We start from the raw sequence: 25775 nt of genomic DNA, 5'->3' as shown, positions 1-25775 counted from the left end.
AGATATTGACTTGATTTGACTAATTTTTGATGGCTATTAACGTCAAATAAACTTTTAAATACATTTTTGGAGGACTGTGGATTTTCTGCCCCATCATTATGAAAGTGCATTAAGAAGGGATCTCTTAATGGCCTGCATGAACATCCTGAAAAATTGTGAACCTGTCCTTTAATGTTTAAATTACATGGTCTTTTATACACATCTGCTGTGTCCTGAGAAGCTGCAGTTTTGCTGCAGCCTGTATAAAAATCACCTAAATACCACTAGAGGTCACTAGAGGTCACTGTCTCTGAGGTTAAACCTAAAGCTGCTCCAGACTTGGAGCCTATATTTATCAAACAGCTAAAAGTAACATTTAGCAAGTGTAAGTAAGTGAAAGATAAAAGTAAAAACACACCAAAGAAGGCACATTTTCAAAATCTCAATTTTCTTTCAGTTGAGAGAAGAATTAGTTTCAAAGAATACAGCTCCTGGTTACATTAACTATAGTTATCATGATTATGATTATGTTATTCCTTTTGGATTCAAGAGTTTTACAGGCAAAATTACTATTTTATACACCGCTGCAGTTTTAGCGGTGAGGACACACCTTCTGGTTTGGTCATGAATAGTAAGTTTTTTCTTCTTTTTTTGCATTCAACAGTGGTGCAAACAGCTGGAGTACAGCTGGCATTGATGTTGTTTGCAGTGACCTTCCATCCATCTTCACTGTTAATGTGATTAATTTCTCTTATTATCTGTTTTATCTGATGAACCCCGTCTACCAGCAGCTGAATGTCCTCCAGCTCCAGTTTGGTTTTCTTTTATTTTCATTTCATCCAGGTTCCTTCATCTGTATCTATATTTGTATTTTTATATTATAAATATATTAGATTGTTGTTATTGATTATTTTGACATATAAATTGCTGCCAGAGATATTATGGATTCCACATAAATAATATCAACCCTTTAAACGTTTTATTTGCGTGTTTTTGCAGAATGACGTCTCACCGAGTAAAATGTAAAGATTTTTTAAAAGAATGAACTACATTATGTGTCTTATTGGCTCCTCCTGCTCTTAGAATACATGTGATGAATCATGTGATGTCCTGAGAGTTGTTCCTACACTTCACTGTAAATTGTTAAATGTGTCTTCTTCCTCACAGTCAGTAAAGAACTTTTTTACTCTTAAGTTGTCATTTTAAAGGATTCTTCAGTGTAATTCTTTCTGATAATGGCGGGTCCTGGTCTAACAGAGGTTCAAGCTCATAGAGTCCAGGATAAAAGCAGATGTCTACAGCTCAAATAATCAAATAATCTTTAAATAGTTCAAATCTTCAAAGTTCCCGCTCACCAAGCTCTCCTCCAGGGATGGAGAAGTCCCGATCCAGAATAATCCACTTCTGGATGCGCTGGGCGTTGGAGGTGGCCTTCTCATTGACTCTGTTGATTCCCTCCTGGACAGCAGCCTGGATCTCTCGATCTTGGCCGCTTGCGATCTCAGAGGCGCGTGTGGCATTGCTGCCCAGCTTCCTGCAGATCTCAACAGCTTCTGGCGTCAGCTCGTCCTCCGGACTGCCTGTTTCAGCGTTCACCTGGCACTGCAGACAAAAAAACCCAAAAAACATTAGAAAAAGATACAAGGATTGAAATGTTTCATTTTTATTTATGTAATATTACCAATCACAACTAAAAATAACAAATAATTAAAAGTTATTACATATTTTTTAATTGCTTGTCCATGCAGCTTTGGTCTATAAATGTGGTCTTGCAGTTTTGCTAATCAGCCACCAGATGGCAGTGTATGAAATCAAATGTTTTACAGCCAGTGTTCAGCTTTTTATCGTCAATCTCCCTTTGCAACAGTATCAGCCAAGATACATAAACTCTAAGATTAGATAAAAAGAAATAAAGATAGGACGTTGACTAAGCAAACAGCTGGTCATGTTTTGAAATGCACGTCTCAGATACAGTTACATCTTCATCTGATACTCTTCATTCTGTTAAACAGCCTGTAAGACACTCCTTTTCTTAACAGTCTTATCTACAAGAGCCTCCACTTAAACTATGAATAAAGTTGACAAACTGAGCCGTGCTTGCTGTGAAGGTTACACCAGGTCCAGGTCTCTAAGCCTTTACCTTAATGGTGAGCAGCATAGACAGGAACTTCCTCTTGTCTCCGATCAGCATGGCGTTGCTAATCAGCGGCACGGCCTCCTTAACCGCATCCTCGATAGGGACAGGAGGGATGTTCTCTCCTCCTGCTGTGATGATTAGCTCTAAAAATCAAACGAGGACACAGGTTCAAGTAAGAGACAGGTTTAATTGATCAGGGTCTGATATAGAGCTGCTTTTTCCTGAGGCTTATAGGGATTAAATGTCGGTTACAGTGTTATCTAGCTCTGTAGGGGATGCGGGGTCAGAATGTTTTTTGCAGCTTACCTTTAATTCGTCCTGTGATAAAGAGGAATCCGTTCTTGTCGTGTTTGCCGAGGTCACCAGAGTGCAGCCAGCCGTCTGCGTCCAAAGCTTCCTCCGTCTTGTCGGGCATGTTGAGGTAGCCCATGAAGACGTGGCGACCCCAGAAGCAGATCTCACCGTTTCCCTCCTTGTCGGGGTTGTGCAGCTTTGTCTTGCATCCTGGGAGCTCCTTACCACAGCTGCAGGACAAAACATTTCTTTAACTCACCACTTTAAAGCATGTTTTTTTTAAAAAAATTATTCCTTATTTAGAACGAAAAGTAGTGCCAAATCAAGCAAAGCAAATACCTGGTGAGCTTAAAGGCATCCGAGCGTGAGATGGTGTGAGGTCCGGTGCTCTCACTCATGCCGTACAGCTCGTACAGAGGAATGTCCAGGCTGAGGAAGAACTCCAGGGTGTCTTTGGTGATGGGTGCGGCGCCAGTGTAGCACTTAGTGCAGCGGTCCAGGCCCAGAGCCTTACGCACCTTTTTGAACACGAGCTTCTTGGCTATGTGATAGCTGAATGGTGTGCGCCCGACTGCTCCGCTTCTTAAAGGGGTGGCAAAAAAACAGCCAGTGTGAATGTTTGACTTAATGCAATTCACAAATATCAGGTGTCCAGCAGGTGTTAAATGCATGATGTATGATGCACAAACTACTAACAGAAAAAAATATTTCAGTAAAAAGTCAAAACAAAAGCTTGAAACCAACCCTGAAGGAAAAGACTGAACCCTCTACATAAAGCTGTAATCACAAAATTAGTACATACGGATTCATCTTGACCAGATTCGCCTGCAGACCCACATCTTTGGCCCAGGCAGCCACCTTCCTGCGCACAGTCGAAGACTTGGATCCGACGGACTTCAACTTCTCCTGCATCTTCTCCCAGACACGTGGGACACCCATGAAGGCTGTGGGACGCACATCCTTCAAGGTGTGGACCAGAGAGCCCTGATAAAAAAGAAGGCAGAGAGCTTTAACCACCAGCAGCCATATTGTAAACACAAACACAAATATGGAAATCTGCTACCACAACGTGACACAAAGAAAAACTGTTTCCAAACAAACAAAGACGCCTTTTTATATGTGTGTGTGTGTGTGTGTGTAACATGCTAATATGTTCCCCCCTCAGGATAGCCCTTAATTAATCTACTTCTCTTAACTACATTACACACTTAACTTGGAGTTAATGCACCGTTAGGGGGGGATGATGATGATGAAATGAAAGAGGCCCTGACAAAGAAATGACCCTTGAGAGGTTTTCAGCACGTGTTTTACACTGCAGATAAAATCTTGCAGCGTTCACGAAAAGCTGGCGAGAGTTCATGGATCAAAGATAAGTTTTTGATGATTCATTTCAAATGACTAAACCTGTTTTTGTATCCAGGGTTTCTGAAGTGTTCACCACATTAAATTCAAGATGTTTTTAATATCACATAGAATGAAGTTTAATACCTGTTTCATTGTCATACTGGTCAAAGAAAGATGGAAAAACAGTTGGGACAAAAAGGTCCACAACTATTTATTTAGTACATTAATTTACTGACATTTGTATTACAGTTTTGTCAGCACTTCCCCTCAGATTACAGGAGTTCTTTGTAATATAATTCATCATTTAACATCATGTGGATCCAGATGAGCAGAAGATTGATGGATAGATTAACCAATTACAAAATAACTACGTTTATTTAATTTAATTTTTTGAGTCCATCAGCTTCAGAGCTACTTTGGCAAACAGTAGTGATTAGTGTGCTACAGGTCTTATGGTGCAGACTTAAACTCCACAAAGAAGTATAAAGCGACTTCCTGCACTACAATCCACTGTCGTACCCGTCTCGCTTGAAGTTTATAGATGTATAACGTTTTCTGACTACGGAGCCCGAGAGGCGTCATTGAGGGAAAAAAAAAAAAATTGTTGTCTCAGTTTAATAATTCATGGCTTTCTTTGGGTGGCAAGAGAGCGAGACACAGACACTAAAAGCTGCTGTCTCACACCAAAAACAATATTAAATTTAGAGCACGAATTATAGTAATCTGTGTGTATGAATTATTAAATCGAGAGCGCAAATGGTTTTTTCCCCCCAGGCTCAATACCTGAACCGCTGCAACTGCATACAAAAAAAAAGTTAGAACTAATTTTACCATATATATCAGCCAAGAAAATATATTTTGTACCTTTAAGGCCTTTTTTGCGGAAACTGAATTCAATACTTTTAAAGACTTTTCAAGACCTGCAGATTCCACCAGCGCTGCTGAGGAAAACATAAAATATATACCTCTGCAGTAAATACTGGAGCCTATGTTTTGGGTGTCCACGTGTTTGTGTTCTGTTCATTACGTATAAACACAACCTCTGTGCCTCACCTTGAGGGCGTCTGGCTGAGCGAAGTAGGTAGCCCCTCCGACCCTCATAGTGACCCAGATGTCGACCATCTGAGCTGCGATGTGGCTGAGAGGCAGGTAGCTGACCACCGACTCCTGAGCCTGGGTGGCGTCTGTCAGACGCACGTGATGGCTGGTGGAGAGCGCTGTCCATGTCAGCTGAGAGGGAAGGAGAGAGGAGCGCAGTTAATATGATGCATTTGAATTGTTTTATGAAAAGGAGGTCACTTATACTGTAAACATGTTTATGAAGAGCAGAGCACTCAAACAAAAATGGTTTTTACACCTTTATGAGTGAACTTTGACAAGAATAAAATGTGTTTTAATTGGTTCACTCAGGTGTCAAGGTCTAACAGGATTAAACAGTCCATGTATGTTGTTTAGAAAAAGGACTTTAGACACAGACACAGTGCTAAAAGTAGAGTCATTTTAATTCCCTGAGGTTTTTTTTGCTACATCGTGAGTGTAACATGTTGATCTGTGCCTCATTTGTCAGCTGCACCTGCACCTTTCTCCCGTCACAAACTGTCAGCTCCAGACACCAAACATGTGACGCCGCATGTGAAACTTACATTGTCATGGCTGAGCATGACTCCTTTGGGCTGGCCTGTAGTTCCTGAGGTGTAGATGAGCGTGCAGCATTGGTTGGGCTTCTGACTGGAGATTATCTCATCAAGAGGAGCATCTGGCTCATCACGTCCGAGCTCCATAAACTCCGCCCACTGCAGTATACAAAGAAAGAGAAAAAAAAAATGCTGAACTGATGTTTATTTGAACTGAATAAACCTTTTTTTGTGTGTGTTTTTGAGTTTTTACTTACAGAATACAGATTTGGTCTCTTCTCTTTTAGTGCATCTTTGTACTGGACGATGGCTTTCAAGTGTGGCAGCTTGTCTTCAACCTGAGAGCAAACAGAATATAATCTTAGTACAAACTGTAAAAATCTGAGAAAAGTCAACATCACTTCTATTTTAAAATGTACAAATACTGATAATTATTGCAAGATTAATACTGTATTGATCAAAGCCATGCTACAACATCAAAAATCGCTCTGATTATCCACAAGAGACATTTCCTACATGATATGTGGTATTATAGCTACCAGTAACTTCTCTTTTGTCAGTGTTTTAGCACAATCACTAAATCTCTATTAATCTTCAAACGATGCAGCCCTTAATCATAGTTAAAACTGACACTAATTGGCATGTGCTGTATATCAAATAGTTGTGCACGGCATTTAAACGTAGTGTATAACTCTTAATCTCACCTGCAGGATCTTCTGCAGCTGCTTGTGGTTCTCCACCACGATGATATTGGCCTTGCTGTTGTCTGCTACGTACTGGCACGCCTCTGGAGAATTGGTGGTGTAGATGCCCACAGCAAACCCGCTGCAACAGACGAGGGAGAGTCACGTTTAGAAGTTTGCAAAACTGGATGAAACTATTCCTTTGTGCTATTCTGAGCAGGCTCTTATGTAGAAATCTGGCTTATGTGTTGGGAAACATTTGAGTGACAGCAGGTATGTTACTAAGACTCAAAAGTGGATTCCTTCCGTCAGAGACGTTTTAATCCACAGAACAGTGAAACCTGATGTGCCACAACCATCGTACGTGCTCTTAACACTGATCAGATTTGTTCTCATCTCTACTGGTTTTGAGCTAAACTCATTTACTGGTTTGTTTACAATGGTGAGTATGTTTATTCTCACAGGATCTTGAGGAGAGTAACCTGCAGTATATTGTTTTCTTGGGTAACCATGAGACAAATTATGTTGAAATAGCTGAAGTATCTCAACCAACATCCTGTTTTTCTTGCTTGTTTTCTGTTTTTGACTGCCCCACTCCTAAAGAGGATGGGAAAATACAAACTACTTGACTTGGCAGTATCATTGCATTGGAGGAACCGACACCCACATCCGATGGGAAGTGAGACAAGCAAGACTTGACCCAAGTTTCAACGTGATGTACTGCAAACCTGAGTTGATTAAAGAGGATCTGTACTTTGCCTCCTCAAGACTGGTTTGACAAGATGGCAATAGTTTCAGCATGCTGATGTGTAACCAAACTCCAATGGGTAAAAGCTTTTTTAAGAATAACAGAAAACGTCAGCATCACCACAGCTCAAACTGGACCGACAGCAGGAAAAACCCAACCTAACGGAACAGATGTTTGGTGATGTAACCAGCTCAGCCGGGGCAAAGCCGACATTGACCAATCAATACTCATGTTCTTAATTTGCTGCAGGGTTTCGGTGTCTCCGTGATGTATTTGTGTCTCACAGCTCACTGTACGAGGCACGCCTAAAGGTTTCTGAAGCCCTTCACGCTGATTATTTATGCAATCATGAAAGCTGAGAGGTTTGTGTTACTGTTATTTGATCACCTCGCAGTTCATCAGCTTCATGTTTATGCAAAGTCTGAGGCACGTCCTTAAATAAAGAGGCTACATGCGGGGCTGGGTGATACCCGAGGTTATGTTCTGGCTTAGACATATTTCAGGTCTTGGATTGCATCACTCAGGTATGAAGACATGCAAACAATGACACCCTTTGTGAGAAAAACTCCTCACTGACACCTTCAGAGATGAAGATAAAACTCACCCCGCCAAAATGGCTCCGATATCAGAGATGAACCACTCAGCGGAGTTGAAGCCCAGGATCCCGACACCATGGTAACGCTGCAAACCGAGCTGCAGAAAGACAAACATACTTTCCTTGAGTATATATAAACATTTCTATTTCCTGTTTTTAACTCAGCCAGGTACTCATTATCCACTAGAGTCCCCCCTCTGCTCAAAAATGTGATTTGCTTCTTGTTACTTCACTGTTTGATGTTTGAGGTTCACTGTGCAGATGATGTGTGTACAGAGTTTGACACAAGAAGGCTGTTTTCACAATCATCTGCTGAGGAAGGAAAGTTTCTCTGTCCTCACCTTTAAATCTGAGTTTAGGGTGTGACATCACAACTAGTTTGGAGCCAATCACGGTCCAATATTCAACTTATACAAGTGTGATTTGGAAACTTGAAGCCTCCAGTGCACAAACACTGAGAGTGAAGCAGAAGACATCTTGCATCCAGCAGTTAAACTTTTGAAATGGAAATTATTTGCATGTTCATAGAGTCTTGAATTTTTAATGAGGGAGCAGCTTTAGATGTAATTTGAAGGATTTTAGCGAGGGAATTTAACTTTTTTTGTAGAAAAACCACATCAGACACAAATTATAATTCAAAGCAGAGTATTTCTATACAGTATACTTCTTAAAACATGTCTGGAAGGGACCTTTAAATATCACTGTTGTCATCTTGATTGATCAAATTTGGTTATTTTCATGTATTAAGATGAAACTTGAAGCTTTCCTCTGTGTTTTGCTCATGAAGTGTCCTGTATGCACTTACAGTAATTGTAAAAACAAAGTTTGTCTTTCTCCCTGAAACAATAGGGAGCAGGTTTTGACCTGCCAGCAGCAGATCTGCTGATCTACACAGTAATCAGACCCAAGGACAGCTTGAAGCTCGTTGCCACAACGGCAGTTACTATGGAGCAGATATACAGCCAAATGTACACGGGGCCGTCATAATGAAACCAAGTTGAAAAACAGAGAGCTTTTTAAATAACTCATGATGTCTTTTGTAACAGCAGTTGGATTCTAATACGAGTCTTGACATGTGATTCTCAGCTCGTGTAGATGGAAACATAAAACCTTGGCAGACCCGACTGTGTTTTGTTAATATCTGAGAGCGTTAAAGCTCAACGAGAGACACACTGCCATGACTGTTAAGACTGTGATCTTTGCATCACGTGACCTAAAACAAGCAAAAAGTTCATGCTGCATATACAAGAGTGTGTGTTCGGAGGGCGCCGGGTTCAGGATGGTTTGTGTGTTTACATACAGAGACACACGTGTAAGTATGTCTGTGTAGATGTGTGTGTGTGTGTGTGTGTGTAAATGACCCCGGCTGAGTCTCCATGCTGACAAACTTCACAATAAACAATAGCGTGCTCTGTCCTGTATGAACAGCTGAGGACTGTACTGGCTGACATTTCAGCCTGACTCCTTTGTGCTGCGTCGTGTGTCGTCTAGACTGACTTGGCATAAATTCCAATGCACAGACACAAGATTTTAAACATGACGTCAGTCAGAAAGACAAGGGGGATTGTTTAAAACAAAACTGAGATGTTAAACCTTTTGAGACTGAAAAACTAAAGGTGGGCGGTAACATTTCACAGGTACTTCGCTGTTCTCTTAGGAGGTGTTCTGTAATAGAGAAATTTTTGAAATTAGCCTACCGTGAGTAATTTCCCTGATTGAGCAACATCCTGTGCCAGATTTTTGCAACCTTGTCCTGGCAAGTGTTGAAATGTTCAGGATTTTATTTAATGCTCTTTAATGCGAGCAAAAAACTGACAGCTGTTTGTCAAAAATCCTAAACAACCTTTGTCAGCATTTTTCTCTTCCTGGCTGTCCGTTACCTTCAGGAAGCTCTTGGCTGCTGTACGGCAGGCCTGGTAGTATTCTTTGTAGTTCAGGCTCTTCTGCTGCTCGCCCTCCTTCCAGCTCAAAGCCGTATATTCGCCAAAACGCTCCACGGCTGAGGTGAACATCTGGTTGACTGTCAAAGGGGTTTCGGCAGCCAGGCCAGATTCCCCCATTCTTAGTTTCACCTCTGCATCATACTGAGACGTCCACATGTTGCGCTCTGCTGCCGCCGCTGGCAATGACAGAGAGTCTGGGCGCTGGGCATTCACTGGAAGAGGAGGCGTGAAGAAAGAGGGCGGTCAGAAAAATGAGCAAAGGCATGTTAAGAGAATTCAGCGACAGATCCCCTTCAAGACGTTTCCAAGAAAACATGCAGAACTAAACTTTCTGCCAGCGTCTCCTTGTTCCTCTAATCTCCACGTGAGTTGCAACAGAAACCCTGTATTTGTCGTATTAGAAGGGAAACCATTCACTCTCTGATACTATATTAAGAGCTGCAAACAAGCATGGCCCAATGAGCAAATGAGCGAGCCTAATCTAAGCCCTCAGCAACAGCTCAGTCACACAGGATGCACAGCGTTGTCCAGATGAACAACGGTAAGATATTACTTCTGGTTGGCTGGATGAAGATTTCTTTAAACCAAACAAATCCGTTCATTGTTACCATTTTACAGTATTTAAAATTAAATGGAAAAAAATGATTTATTACAACTTATTACACCAAATTAACTGCTGAGATCTCAGAAAAGCAGATGATCATACAATCAACATACTTTTTTTACCCAAACTGTCTGTTGTAAACATCCATCACAATTTACAGGCCCGACTTCTTGAATCAACGTTGAACTAGTGTACTAGTCGTATCTGTGTGAGCGCACATACAGTAGTTTCCAGTGCAGTGAGGGATTACCAACATTACAGGTGAACTCCCTTTCAGTTTTACCGAAAAAGTAAATGGTTAACATCATCTTACTAATCTGAGATTTCAGCATTTACTTTGGTGAGAGCAATGTTATATAAGCGAAGACCTGAGCAATGAAAATAAAATCCAAATTGTGAACTAGAAGAGTGCAGATCTCCACCAGGTGTGTCTGGGGGCCATCTATAGTCTCATTATACCTCCCTCTCCCCTCCCAAACAAAGAAAAGTCGAATAAACTCAATTGTCCCTCCTGGCTCCCTTACAGTCAAGATAGCAGCGAAGCTAACAAAAACGGGGATTTATTCATCTCATATCATGCTTAACTTTAGTGGATCATAACATATTGGATATGGAATTAATCTGCAGTTCAAGATAGCCAAAACTTTTCTATAGATGTCAGTTTTTGAGCCACGACAAAGGCAAAAATGTGGCCTGCAACAGACTTGTTTTTAGCTTAGCCGATTGCCGGAAATGCCTTTTGCTGCAGTTGTTGATCACTTGCGGCCGGTTAAGAGGAGTCAATGGGGGTATAAAACCTGTTATAAAATAGGTTTTTCAACAATTGTGAATCACTGCAACCACGAGAGGTCCTGGAGCATACAGTCATAAATATGCACAAAAGATATTAGGCTGATGGGTGCAGTAGTATGTGAGATTACACACATGGACACATACGCCTGGCGGAGGTAATGAACCTAAATATTCCTTTAAAATGTTTAAAAAGTTCCAATTCCACTTTGTGTGTTTTACAATCACAAACAAAAGGTGTGTCTTGACCAAACAGCCAGCAGGATGTTTTGGAGGGGTATTGTCTATGTACAGAGGATTTATGACCAAACTCAAACAGCTGCTTATCAGTAGATGGAGCAGCTGGGAGGGCAGGATGGTGAATGTTTTATCATGGAAAACTCTACAACCATTATATTTCACCTGGTAAGTGACTGATGAATGACCTCAGTGTATATCAGTATAATAATCATTTTGTTATTTTAGTACACAAACGGCATATATCACATGTTTGTCCATCATGAAAGAGGGATCCATCCTCTGTTGCTCTTCCTGAATTTTCTTCCATTTTTTTCCCACTTAAAGGGTTTTTTGGGTGAGTTTTTCCTTAACATTTTAAAGCCTTTTATCCTCTTTACTTGAAGATGACCCAAAATAATGACAGTGTTTTATTCCACTGACCTTATTTTTCATCATAATTAAGAAGCACTCCTTCCCTGACAAATATCCTGGAATAAGTAGGACATGTACCCGGATTTTCCACGTCAGTGAGCGAGACAGGAAGGAATGTCAAAATTGAGACTGAAGGCAGGAAAAGGAAAGTCATGTTGTGCTGCCAAAGAATGTGGAGTTCACACACTCACTTCTGTATTGTTCACTTCCTCAGCAAAAAAAAAAAAGGACAAAACCATACTGCTGATTTCAGCAAATAGAGCCAACACAATAACTATATCCAATCCATCCATATAAAGATATAAAACGAAGCTTATCATAAGTTTAAGGTGGGACAAAGAGAGTGTAAAAAAAGCATTCAACCTTTTGGCTTTCCTTTGTTAAATTTCAACAGGCGTGTGTGTTTAATCTCTCACCTGTTTGTGTGTTTAAGGTCTGTTCAGCAGGGACCTCTGTAGTCTTGGTGCTGCTGGTGACTTCATTACGGGCACAAATCTCCTCTTCTCTCTCCCCTGTGGACTCTTCCTCTGAGGACTCGCTGAACAAACAAATAGGGAAAAAAATACGTCAACAAACACACAGATGAGTGGATTCCCAGGATGACTGCACCCTGCGACGTCCGAGGGGATAACCCGAGGCTGAAAACTGACCCTGCCCTGAGTCATATGGGAAAAACCGGGGCTCTCGACACGCTGTTGAGTTCATCATCATCATCTTGAGAGTCTCTGCCCTAAATCTCACGGCTCTTAACATACTGTTTATCTACAATCATATCAATCATAAGTCATTTTTATATTATTATAAAGCTTCCATTAAAGTGATAAAAACACTATTTGTACACTGACAGGAACGTAATCCTCTACAAGAAGAGACTGCGCAATTACTGTGAACTACCACTGAGCGCTGGAGCTGTAACCTGGGTGGTATACTTGGCTCACATCAGTATCCTGTAATTTCCCTACCCGTAAACCGACATTCAAATCTTCCCACAAGACAATAATGCTATACATGTCCAGTCAAAAAAGCACTTCCAACTAACTATCGAGCTCGTAGAATTGTAATCCACGTCAATATCAGACTCTTAGACCAGTTCTCAACTTTCTGTGCCTTGTGATCCTCCATCAAATGTTTCATATTTCAATGAGCAGCAAAGACTGAAGAGATAAAGACATCCAGTATTTTACAATAAAAATGTCCTAAAAACACTTGTTGATTATCTTGTAACCCCCAGACAGTGGCATCAAAGTGTGTGTGTGTGTGTGTGTGGAGACGTACTTCGCTGTATCCACAATGCCGTCATCAAGGGAAGCTGCGCTGTCCCCCGTACCACAGGAAGACTCCAGGAAGCCACCTGGTCTGGGAGGCTCCATCACCACGGCCTCAGACATGGTGGTGGGCTCACACGCGGTCACTGAAAGAGTGAGGTGAGAGGTGGTTAATAGGAGCCCCGTTAGCTTTATTTAACAAACACATCGCTGACAATAATCCACAACGAGAAAAGTTACAGCTGTTACATGATGATGACAAAGAAAACTGGACACAAAGTAGTGTACGTACATCCTGATAGTGTATAAGGTGCAAGAAGGAACTATAAAGAAAAGTCTCCTTAGTGAATAAATAAGGATTTTGATACAAGACTTTTTCTGTAATGTCCAAATCTCGTCTGTCCACCTGATGATCATCATATTGGGTTACTTATGTGAACCAATGTTGGTTCTTTTGTTGAATAATTGTGAGTTTTCTTTCTGTGTAAACATGTTTAAGGGCTGAAACAAATATTATTTTCATGATGGATGGATTAGTCAGCGACTTCATCTTTTTATAAATTGATTAATAGTCTAGTCTCTAAAACGCTGACATGTTTAAATGACTTATTTTGTCTAACCAACAGTTCAACAACCAAAAAGTTTCCATTCACTATCACAGACAAGGAAACCCAGCACATTACTCACATTTGAGAACTAATCTAAGTAATTAATTTAATTACCGTTTCAGCTCTAAACATCTTTACCACTATTGTTCAATGAGTCCAAATCACCTGAGAAAAAAATCGATTCACAATATTTACTGTCATTGTATTCAGTGGATCATCTTGAAATGATTGTTTGCATCCTATTGACTGACATGTAACTGATATCTCAAGAGTTTTGTGTTTGTAAACACTGTAGATGATTTAATTTGCAGATGTTATGATGGTGAAGCTCAACCTGAGATTCACACTTGCGTTGAGTCAGTATCGGTAGTATCACCTTATGAAGATGTAATGTGAAACATCATCGCTGTACTCAGTTTATCTTCTTTGGGAGCATCAATTCAACCTTTTTCTTGATAAAAAAAAACAAAACTATACACACACCCTAACCCTTTTGGAGTTAGAGTCAGACCTGGTTTTGAGAGGACTTACAACTTCAAAAGGAAAGGAAAAGAAAACCTTTGCTCCTTTAGTCTAATTGCAGCAAAGTAACCCACACCAATGTGTGACTGTCAGCGGCTTGTAGTGCTCACAAGACTGACACCTGAGTGTTTATGGCAGCAGGTCACACTGCTTTTTCTAGCAGCTGTAGTCGGGGTCATGTTTACACATCCGTGTGCAGGTTTCACTGTAAGATCTTACATTTAGATATATTTTATTAAGAAAAACGACTAAATATTCATGAATGAATACATCAAAAACAACTAACATGCACAAACGCGTGACATGCTGACAAAAAAAACCCCCACTTGAGGAACCTTTTTGTTTTCGCTACATCTTACTCATGATCAACCTTTGTGCCGATTTTATGAGATATTACACAAACATCGTCTTCGCCTACACCACGCCTGTGCTGTTGACAGAATTTGGTAGTGTGGCAACAGTGTGGGGAAATATGGAGCTTAGCCGGCAGAGCGGAAAGATTTGCCACAGATAACATCGTCTTGCAACAAATAATATATAATTGCCTTTTCATGTCCATGCTCGATCAACAAAACACCTCCTTAAAAACTGTTTCCCCTGCTCCACCCTTCTCAAAATCCGATGAGGGCCATGTCGAAAATCTGATTATGAAGCCAAAGTTTAGAGATACGCAGCCATGAGAAAATGACAAAGATCAGGGTGGAGGACGGATTTCCAGGAATTCTCCTCCATCAATCATCCCGCATCATTTACATCTCAGCCAGTGTTTCAGTAGAAGTGGAGAGAGTATGCTCTCCTGCCTTTTTGCCATTACCTCATTACAGGAACCACGTCAAAGCCTCCCGAACATAAACCATCGACCGTCGACCACCATCACAACCATCACAACCACACCTCACTGTTGTTGCCTGGACCCCCCTAACAGGTTTGAGCTGCTGCTGGCCTGTTTATCTAAAAAGGGGGCTGAAAACACATACCAGCGGCTTCATCTGCCTATTGTAGCCTGTCATGACTCGCTGGTAGGGACAATCGGGTTTGGGCGACTGGAAAGAAACAGGCTCCAGAGAGGTCAAAGAGCAGGAACAAAAAATATCTTTCACCCACCCCTCCTTTGCAGCAGAGTTTAACACATATTTGCCAACCAAAGCTTCCAATATATAACTGTGGAAACACGTAAAATTGAATCTTCCACGTGGAAATTGTATCTAAAAAATCGTAGGAATGTAATTGCAAGCATTCCTGACGTTCTGATCTCTTGGGAATCAGCAGCCATCACCTCAAAGCATCATAAACCATCACTGTTAACTGTTGTTAAAGAAAATCAATTCTACTTGGAGCATGTGGCGAGCAGCCAGCTGACCCCTCAGCTCCTCGCTTACAGATCCTACAGAGGCCTGAAGGTCTCTCAGCCAAGGAGACAGATGTTAAAGGGTGATCTCAGCCCAGCTCACATGACACATGCGAATCTGCCGTTTCTTTCTAACGATCTTACTTCCAACGCAGCTGCAGATTCCTCAAGGACACAGCTGTTCAGTGGATGAGGGTTTTCCAGCAGTATTGAGATGAGTTAAAGGGTGGAGGCAGGCAGATCTTGGATGAACCGGGTTATGTTTTGAGAAGACATTTTAAAATCCTCCTTCCTCTTATTGCTTCTGGCTGTGTCATTGTTATGGGGTTGCTTAGGGGACAGGAAGGGGTGACATGTGTGACACTGATCTTGAGGAAAGGTCTGTCACATGAAATGATAAATATAAACACTAAAGTCTTTTTCCTTGGTTGCTGCATTTCATTTCCCCCCTCCTTCCTTCCAAACACTGTGTCCATTTTGGTCTAATGAGCTATCATCACATGAGCCATCATGTTTACACCATAAATAAAGGCTCAAGATGCCTCTGATTTAGCTCTGGCGTGACAACCCCACAATCATCGGTCTCCAGTTGTGACTATTCATCCACAATCTGACTAAAAATAAAAAAATCTCCTGCCTCCTGCTTTGGTAAATCACTTCCAGATTTGATTAAATCCATTTCCTCTAATGGTGTGGTTTACTGGTATGACCCATGTGATAGTGGGCTCCTCTTTCATTTGAACTTCCCAAGGTCTCTTAGAAGAAGGGCTGCAACTATCAATTATTTTCATTATCGACTAAACAGACAATTATTTTCCTCAGTTAATCCATTGTTGATTGGTTTTTTTCTATGAATTGTCAGAAAATATTGGAAAACCTCCACTATAGTTTCACAGAACTCAAGGTGACGTCTTCAAAATGTCTCTATTTGGTCGATCATCGGTTCAAAACCCAGAAATAACCAATTTACAATCATATAAAAGAATGAAATGCAGCAAATTCTCACATTATAGAGGCTGAAACAGGCAAATGTCCGGCATTTTTGCTTAAAAATGCTTCAAACAACGATTAATTCTCTGTCTGACAACTACTGAATTAATTCACTAATTATTTCAGCACTGCTTTTAATTTATTTTACTCAAGAAAGACAGTAAACATGTTTTGCATCCTTTGCACACTTTTGTGAAGTTTTACCGATCATGTACCACCACAGCTGATGCCAACGATGAATTATCTGATGGATTTAGCACTGCGCAAAGTGACATCATTATTGCAACTGCATTCATGCAATCAAAAGGGGATTATGAATGTAGAGCAGACACCGACACAGCTGTTCCCTTACAGCAACAGTTGCAAAGACAACAACACTGAAATCTTTTGATTACTACAGAAGGAGCCCCCAAACGATCACAACCCCGTCCTCGGCCAAAACTGTGTCTGCCTCAAACCAACACAAGGGACTCTCCCCCGACACAATACCATTAATATACCACAATGCCATGCCTGTAAACTTCAATTAGGGTAATCCCCTGTCAAACAGTACACACAATACTCTACCGCTCCCTCCAGTTTAGTCTCACTGTTCTTAAACATCGTCTCTGAGATGAATTCCTATCAATCAATTCTCTGCATGATCTGCATCCTCAGCCCAGCCGCTGCTGCCTCTGACCAGCACCCAGTAGAGCAGTTTATGACTGGGTGTAATCCTCAGCATCCTCACTGTACACACGCCAAATAAAAGCCGGTTCAGGCCTTTTAAAAAAAAAAAAAAAAAAAAAAAAAAAAAAGACAAAACCTTTATTATCTCTTAAATACTGGCTGTCATCTGGCAAATTCACACCGATACTGGTTGGGTTACACCCTTACTGCAAACCACCAGCTCTCCACATGTTGTTGCGAAGGGCGATTGAGCCATATGTTTCATCAAATACACACATTTAATGATGGGTGTTGGTGTATCACAGTAAAGAAAATGAGCTAAAAATGAGCTACATTGAATTATATGGCTGTAAAATTGATGTTAGGATTTTTAAGCCACATGATAACACAGGAAATCCCACAATGGCAGAAACCAAGAGGAAATAAAATGATCTTAATTCATATAAAAAATCACATTATCACACATTAGATCGCCATAGTTATTCTCTTAAGGATCATTATCAACCGGTTTCCTGACAAACTTGATCTGTGTAAGTGAAAGCTGGCGCTCAAAAAGGTGAAAGGACTACATCTGAGCTACGTGAAATCAAAATGAAATACTCACGTTGCATTGCTGGAAACAAATTCTTCACACAGTTTGGGTTTTTTGTACAATCGTCCACTTTCCTCTTCTCTTTCTATAAATGTGCTGTGACTTCAGTTTGCCACCAAACACAAAAATGCTAACCGCCCACTGTGTCTACAACTTGTGCAGCATATCATTCATTTTCAAACACTAGCCGGCTCCACTAGTCCCTCCCCCTAAAAGACCCCACCCAGACAAGCTAGCCAGCTTCCTCCAGACCACACTACCCCCCCCATCCCTCCCCCTTCTCCACCCTTAACCATCAACCACCCCAAAGCGAACCTGATTGGCTAAAACTGCTCACACCACAAGACTCATCATCCATATAAGGCCACGCAAGCCAAATGAATAAGGTGGGGGGAAGTGACTGCCAAGGAGGACACACACACACACACACACTCTTGACAGATGATGCTATGAAACTAAAACCCATCCCCCTACAGTGAGATACTCCTCTCTCCACACAGTCAAACACACGTTGCAGCTATGAGGTTACTATCGGGCAAGCTGTAGTGCTGCATGTAAAGGTTTCGGAGGACAGATTACAAGAGCAGCTGTGCTCGTTTTTATGACTTTCCACTGTGACTGAAATCATTCTTATGCACACAGCGAAGGACGCCCACATCCTGTGACCTACATTATTAACAATATCATACATTGATCTTCCTTCTTCTCATTGTTATCTTCTTTTTATTTTAAGCCACTGTAAACCCCCATTAGGGCTGTAATGTTCATTACTGATCAATCTACAGGTTGTTTTCTCGATGAATCGATTAAACTGTTTTATCTTCAAAATAGATGAAAAACAAAATGCCTGTCAGAGTTTCCCACGCTCCGAAATGACTTCAAACTGCTTGTTTTACTCAACTGACAGTCTAAACCCAAATGATCTTCAGTTCACAACAATATAAAACAAAAAAAAGCAGAAAATTCTCACATTTGAGAAGCTGGAACCAGTAAATATTTAGCATTTCATGAAAAATGATTCAAACGATAATTTTCATCTGTGCCAAACATGCAATATAGTAATTGCTTCAAGTCTAACCCCATTTCAAAATATTATTGGTAGTCTTAAGTGCAAATTTAACGTACTTGTACTTATTAAATATTATTAATTTCATACCACTTTATTCCTCTTTTTCACTAGTGAAATAGAGGAAGTGAAATCTTGCACTTTGCATCTATTTCGCTGTATTTATCTTTGCATCTATTTATCAACTCATTCATCTTTTACGTCATTTTCATGCAGAAGCATTTCTTGGTTCCAGCTTCTCAAACGTGAGGATTCGCTGCTCGTCTTTATCTTAAATTACAGTAAATTTAATCATTTTGGGGTTAAGAGTAGAAAGTTACTGTTGTTTGGACAAAACAAGCAATTTGAGAGCTCTTTTGGATTGTTTTTACTATTTTCTGATGTCTTACAGACTAAACATACAATTGAATAATCAAGAAAATAATCAGCCATTTAATCGCTAGTTATATAGAAGCTTCAACCATCTACAACAGTAAAATGCTGCCTACACATTAAAATCTAATGATATAATATATAGTAGTATCACAGTCATAGGAGACATTTTCTGCATTGAGCACTTTTACCTTTGATACTTTTACTTATTCAGCATTTGCAATGCAGGACTTTTACTTGTAATGCAGTATTTTTACAGCGTTGTATTACTACTTTTACTTGAGTAAAGGATCACAATATTTCCTCAACCACTGCAAAGTAATATCATAAAATGGGTGGTAAAGCTACTGGACAATATATGAACATCACTGACTGCATGCAGCAGGTTTAAATATACCTAAAAGAGTCACAAGCCAAATGAGAAGCTATTGCAGGTAGACTGACAGTTAAAAATGTGACTAAATCTCTCCTAAAACTGTTTGCTAGCTTAACTGTAGCCCTCTGAATGAGGATGAGAGCTGTCAGCTTGACAAACCAAGTCAAACCTGTACTTCTAGTTCTTCTCAGGCACGACCTGATATACAGGTTACTAAAACAAAGCCAAATGCAGGAAGAGAAACAGGAATGAAAGAAGAGACTATTACAAAAATGTTTGCTATTGGCAAACAATACATATGACAATGATAATAAAGGCGTGTCAACTGAAAAAAAAAAAGAAAAGCTCATGACCCTTTTTCAAATGTGCCTGCCTCTGAAAGCAATGTGGGTGGGGATTTAGAGCTATAAGATATTTTAATTTCACATTTTAACCTGCAGGTAACTCCAGATGAGAGTAATTTATCAGTGATGTGCTCTGAAACTCCACTAATCATCACATGTAAATAAGCTGCTACTGTTGGACCAGACCGGGGATTTTCTGTCACAGTTTCCCCTAAACTTCCTCCTCTAAGGTTCCAAAGGTCAAGTAGTTCAAGTGAGGAGAAGCAGGAAGAACCTAAATTTCCTACTCAAGCTCATTAACATATAACCTATAAAAAACACCTAAAATTTTGCTGAGCCTCACAACTAACCTTCTACATTTAACCCTACAAAAAATCTAAATCCAATTTTGCAATATTTCACTTCAAAAATGAGAGAAAAGCCTGAATATGTGCAGGATATTCATTAAAACGGGTGTTATTTTCTTATGATTACAAGGTTATTTTCATGTGGATTACTTTTCATAAGATCTCACGTGCGCGGATGATCACATGACTTCACAAAATGTGTGCCATCACTACTCTATAGAAAGATCAGTCTCAGCCAATTGCTACGAGAGACGAAAACGCAGAGGCACCACACCACAGCACCACATGACAGCAGAGGCCGGCTCATCCAGTGTGCTCATGCGCGAACGCCGAAATGCTGCAGGATGTGCACAGTGCTGATGCACCCTGCACTGAGGTTACTGTAGGTCAGTAACATCCTCTCTCATCAGATGCTCCCATGATGCATACTTTATATTACGGTGCACTGACTTTTTCCTATGTGGTCACGCATCGGGCTTTGGTGATCAAATATCCCACATAATGTCAAAAGCATCACTAATTAATTATTAATTAGACATTACATCAAGATATAAAAATGAGCCTGGTAACATCTATGAAGAGTGTATGAGATAACAATAACTAGACTGCATTACTTCAAAATCTTTAATATTTTTAACTATTTATTTTAATTTATCATAAAATATTCAATTTCATCACCATCTAAATGTTAACTATTGTGAATTTAAAAGTCTTGTAACAGGAAATATAAAATAGATAGACAGGGGCAATGACAGTGAGATAAAACAATAATAATAAAAGTACAGTTAAAAGATATGTTAATAAATAAATAATATTTCTAACTAAACTATTTTTGTGACATTAGTGAGGATGACGTCACGTCGGGTTAGCCTAGTTTCTGTAACACAGTGCAATCTTTCACGGAGCGTTTCTTTCATCAGTCTTTCTGAAAAAAATGAAAGCGTGTTCCTGGAATTTATTTTCCATATTCTCAGACCGCTCAGCATCCTCTGCAGCAGCCGCCATCAGAAATTTAAACCTTTGTTAGTTAAACCTGCAGTGCGGGACTTTTACATATAAATGAACGTCCGTTACATTCAAGTCCTAGCCAAATGAGTTCACACAATGCTGATTAAGCCCATAACCGCTAGATAAATCTCTCTGTATTTCATAGTATACAGAGTGTCGGTGGAGACATTCCCACGCTGGCCAGATGAATGCGTACTGCACATGCTCTATGAGCAGAGCATGTGCTCTATGAGCAGAGCATGTGCACTACAGACTTCCGCCAGCCAAGTGGCAAACTTCCCGTTAGGCCTCTGCTAACTTGAACTAATTTAATTGTGCGGCTCTTCTAGACTTTCCAAATGTTATCGGACCAAATGGATCAAATTCTGATAGTGAAGTCAGTCATTTTGCGGAGGTTGCGTGATGCTCAAAACAATTTATCCACCATTTTACAGACACAACAGTAGCGACGGAGTCGGCTACAGCGGTGGCTATGACGGAAGCGCCTGTTACTCTCATTGCCAGAAGAGGGTGACATAAGTCCTGCACTGCAGCTTTAAACGTTTTAGTTTAAGTAATTTTTCAACTTTCTTTTTGTAATGTGTGCTGTTTAAAGTCTTGTGCAGCGTTCACTCCTCTCTGTCCTGCTGTTACTACAGACATGTCTGAACTAGCCACAACCCCTCCATTTGTTCATGAAACAACTTTTCTGCAGATGTATTTCTGTGCAAAAGATAAATCATTTTTATAAATATTTTTTCACTTTCAAAACTTGACAATTATTGTCATCTTAAAAATTATTCTTTTGTCACACATGACAGGAATGCCCCGCCACAACTGCAATCAGACCCATCTCTATGCAAATGTTAAATTAGTATATATATATATATATATTACAAATATATGTAGTTATTATCATACACAAAGATCAGCAAATATGCTATACAGCCTTGCAAGTTTAACCTCTGGAGAAAAAAAACACAAAATGCACCAATAAATAAAAATAAAAAAATATAAAAATGAAGATGGTAACAATAATAATAATAATAAAAATGATTCAGTTAACATTTAACCGTCACCAACAACTTGTCAAAGCTGCAACTGCCAGGTGACAGGCTGACACTGGATCTGAGGTAGTTTGGTTATCCTGCATGTTATCAAATGAAATTTAACACTTTAAAGACATGTTAATAAATATTTCAACAAATGTGGGTAGCTAACAATAATTATTGGCCTAACAGAATGTTAGGCGGTTGAATTATCAATAAATCAACACACAGCAATCTTACCAGTACAGATTTTGTCCCTTACAACTGTTTTTTTTTTTTTGCTTGCTTGCTGCTTTATTTAGCTGGTCTTCTGTATTTGTATCTTCCTGTGTTTGTTCTCTGAACTGTGTTTGGGAGGTTTGAACGATAATGAGAACAGGAACTCCTTCTTTGTGTCAACATACTCGGCCAATAAAGTTCCAATAAGTTTAACACATATTTTTAGATATAGAACTATAAATGTTGCTTACTAAAAGAAATTCAATGTTTTTGTTCCTATAAGAATTTAAATATACATATTATTATATTGTAAAATATACTGTCATATAATAAAATATGATAAATCATATATTTTTTTATTTCTTCCAACACCTGTTCATAGCTACTCAACATTTTCAAAATACATCTCCCTGTGAAATGTTCCTGACCAGTCCTCAGGGGTTAGCATTCAAGAACTACATTTCCCAGAAGCCTTTGGCAGCATACGTCGAGATATTGTAATAGATACCTATTTAGTTTAGATTATGCATAGAAAACCTCAGCAATAAGATTCAAACTAACCAGGAAGACCAATGAAAGATAAACTTTGGGGAGAGCAAGTTACCGCTGCTGGCGGCAGATGCAAGCTAACGTTATTCCTGCTGTTAGCATTGCCGGTGTTTCGGTTTAACGAGTGACCGTGTTAATTGGTGACTTCCGGCCCAATGCGTCCGTGGTCACCATGGTTGTATGGCGGTTACCAGCGGTTATTCGCAGTAATGGCAGCTGTTGAACAAAGTTCTTAAATTGAATGTTCAACATATATTCGTCTGGTCCTTTTGGTCGCCAACAAGAAGAATTCATCTTTCTTAAAGTTACTTTTAAGTGCGGTAAAAAATAAATAAATAATAATAATAAAAAAAGATTAGCAGAGCAGCTAGCGTCTTATGACGAATTTGACACTTTTATACAGGGGAATTGGTTGAATATGAGGCACTTTCCGGTTGAGGATAACGGTATAGAAAACTTTGGGCTACGGTTTGTTTGCAACGCTGTAAGAAACGTAAGTAACTACATTTATTGATAAGGCTTTTTTTACGAGGACGCAACAGCGCCAACCATTCGGCTGAGTCACCGGTTAACACGGTCACACGTTAAACCGAAACACCAGTAGTTGTATTTAAAAAATGAGGGAAACCGTGGTTTCTTCTCGTAAATCCCAAACGTTAAAATTTGGTAATAATCTACCGTCGTTAACCGTGAAGTTGATGAAAAGTGCTGAGCAGGAGTGTCCTTCAATCATGATCGCAGTGTGGTTTAACTTTAATTTAGCTTTAACAAGAACAAATATTAGCTTAATTCAACTTAACACATCAACAAACAACACCTCAACTGATTAACTCATTATGTTAGACGCTCGACTGATGTTTAGAAAGTGTGATAAGTGATAACATTTGTCTAAATAAGCAACATAAGCCGGTAATCAATGAAAAGGTGCCATGACTTACCGCCAGCCACTCCTTCACTTATTTCTGACAGTGGACGTCTGTGGACTTGTGAGTGCTCCTTTCACTGGCAGACACTCAAACTCACTGTGAGCTGGGCTGAATGACTCTGTGACACCTGTTTAAGAGCCAACTGTCTGTTTTTCAGCTCTGGACAGCGCAGTCTCTTATCATTTACCCTGCATAACACTGAGCACTGGCATGGCGGGGACTGACAAAGAAAAAACTCTCTTTGACAAAGAAGTTAACTTTCTTCAAGGGCTCAACAAACTTGCATTAAAATTTGACAATAACTCTACCTGAGTTTATTTTTCATATTTCATTCATTCAATTAATTGTTCATTTATATATTTTCTGTACATTTAAAGGGGTACTCCAGCAATTTTATGTTGCACCCCCAAGTTGGCTACTCACAAGACATAGATTTTTTAAAAAACAACAACTAATTTATCAAACTAAAAACAGCAGATCCTGACTTTTAGTCTACATTATGGCTCCGAAAGTAATTTCCAGAATGCAGCTCAGTAGCATTTTCCATGAGATTGCCATATTGAAATATATTTAGCTTAAAATACTTGAATAAACCTATAAAATACCCACAATATGTACGTTTTTAAAATTATAGGATGTAAGTCACCCCAGGTTTCACGCTTGTCTTGCCATCAAGCTAAAGTAAACCACTTGTCTTGTGTTTATCAAGAAGACCTGATAAAGTAATCTCTTCAACTGACAAACTGTGACCACCCTGTGACACAATATAGACATATGCTGCCACCATGTGCTGAAAAATATGAAATGCAAGAAGACAAGGCGGGTTGCAGTCTGGCAAGAAGGAACGGAAGTAAAAAAAAAAAAAAAAAGGAAAAAAAGCTTTTCAAATTGAAAACAATCATAAACATAAACACAATAACACATAAATAATATGTAAATGTATAAGAATAAGAGGAGGAAACAGTACCTGGAACTGAAAATCACACAGATAAGTAAAAAGAAGGATAAAGCAGGGAGGCGTCTAAATTCAGCAGAAATAAAGAAATATCCGGGAGGAAAAAGGGGAGGTGAAGCTGTGCAGTGAAGTAGTTTCAGTCAATAATATTTTAATAAGTTCTGACATCACTTTAATGGTTGCACTACTGTACCTCTTTAGCTCACATGTTATTATATACTTCAGGGTCTAATTTTTGTCATGGTTTCATTTTCTTTTTTTACTGCACAGTCAAAAGATACTCTAACATTAAACTGCAAGGATGTTGTTTATTTATTTATTTACCTCTAAAACTCAATGAAAATCATAATTTTATTGAGGAAAAATCTATATACATAAATGTAAATTTTATGTGACAGCTCCCAATTTCTCTTCCTTTATACAAATCTATTTATTTTATTATTAAATGTGTTGAAATTACACAACAACAAAAAAGCCTCTCTACAATTAAACACTATCAAATCATTTTTGGACTAATTTATTTATTTTTTCCTGCCTTTTTTCTCTATTTAATATCACCTTTGTGCAACTCTTACTCATATCAGTATTTTTATATGTCTTTATTCTTATTACTATTATTATTAAATATATCTTATAACTTATTTTTCATACTTATAAGTTACCTAACATGCTTTATATGTAAAATTTCTATGTAGGCTAATGTCATCACCCTGTCACTTTTGTTGTTGTTGTTGTTGATGTGTTGATTTTAAGAGTGTGTTGACTTTTAAAAAGTCAAAAGAAAAAAGAACTTGCACATAGCCGACACATATTTTTTAAAATAAGAATAATAATAATAACATTTAATTTGTATTGGACTTTTCATTGGCAGTGGATCTCAAAGTGCTACATGCTACAGCGTTAAAAACATACAACGCACAACATAAAGAGAATAACAAGAGTTAAGATGAATAGAAAGGTTTTAAAGCCTGTTTTAAAAGAGTCTAGCTTATATATATATATCTCAAAAGATAAAAATAAAGTATCTGTATATGTGAATTATTCTCTTCCATCACTTCCCTAATCAAGACCGCCTCCTAGTGGTTCAATTAAAACTCACATCTTAATCTAACTGGGCGGGACTCTTGTCGCTTTGGCCCCTCCCTTGCACAGTGCGGACCGTGACGTAGACATTCGAGGGTAGCAACAGT

At 39.3% G+C, this 25775-nt stretch overlaps 1 protein-coding gene across 3 annotated transcripts in view; it reads right to left on the bottom strand.

Annotated features, from left to right (window-relative positions):
* Positions 1 to 25775, bottom strand: part of acsbg2 (acyl-CoA synthetase bubblegum family member 2) — a 28377-nt gene that overhangs the window by 2162 nt on the left and 440 nt on the right. The window contains exons 1-14 of one of the 3 annotated variants that reach the window (XM_067596480.1): positions 23643 to 23789; positions 12677 to 12812; positions 11818 to 11939; positions 9295 to 9569; positions 7424 to 7512; positions 6093 to 6213; positions 5646 to 5726; positions 5398 to 5547; positions 4808 to 4984; positions 3213 to 3394; positions 2750 to 2992; positions 2423 to 2640; positions 2120 to 2259; positions 1335 to 1581 (exon numbers count right to left, since the gene is read on the bottom strand). In XM_067596480.1, coding sequence (XP_067452581.1) covers positions 1335 to 1581; positions 2120 to 2259; positions 2423 to 2640; positions 2750 to 2992; positions 3213 to 3394; positions 4808 to 4984; positions 5398 to 5547; positions 5646 to 5726; positions 6093 to 6213; positions 7424 to 7512; positions 9295 to 9569; positions 11818 to 11939; positions 12677 to 12789 — 2158 coding nt within the window. In that variant the 5' untranslated portion in view covers positions 12790 to 12812; positions 23643 to 23789. Of the gene's footprint in view, positions 1 to 1334; positions 1582 to 2119; positions 2260 to 2422; positions 2641 to 2749; positions 2993 to 3212; positions 3395 to 4807; positions 4985 to 5397; positions 5548 to 5645; positions 5727 to 6092; positions 6214 to 7423; positions 7513 to 9294; positions 9570 to 11817; positions 11940 to 12676; positions 12813 to 17407; positions 17568 to 23642; positions 23790 to 25775 lie in introns of those variants that run through there. The other 2 variants (XM_067596479.1, XM_067596478.1) reach the window with 2 other exon arrangements.

This window comes from Thunnus thynnus, chromosome 8 (assembly GCF_963924715.1).
Source record: "Thunnus thynnus chromosome 8, fThuThy2.1, whole genome shotgun sequence".
Classification (NCBI taxonomy): Eukaryota; Metazoa; Chordata; class Actinopteri; order Scombriformes; family Scombridae; genus Thunnus; species Thunnus thynnus.
This window is presented reverse-complemented; position numbering and strand designations above follow the sequence as displayed.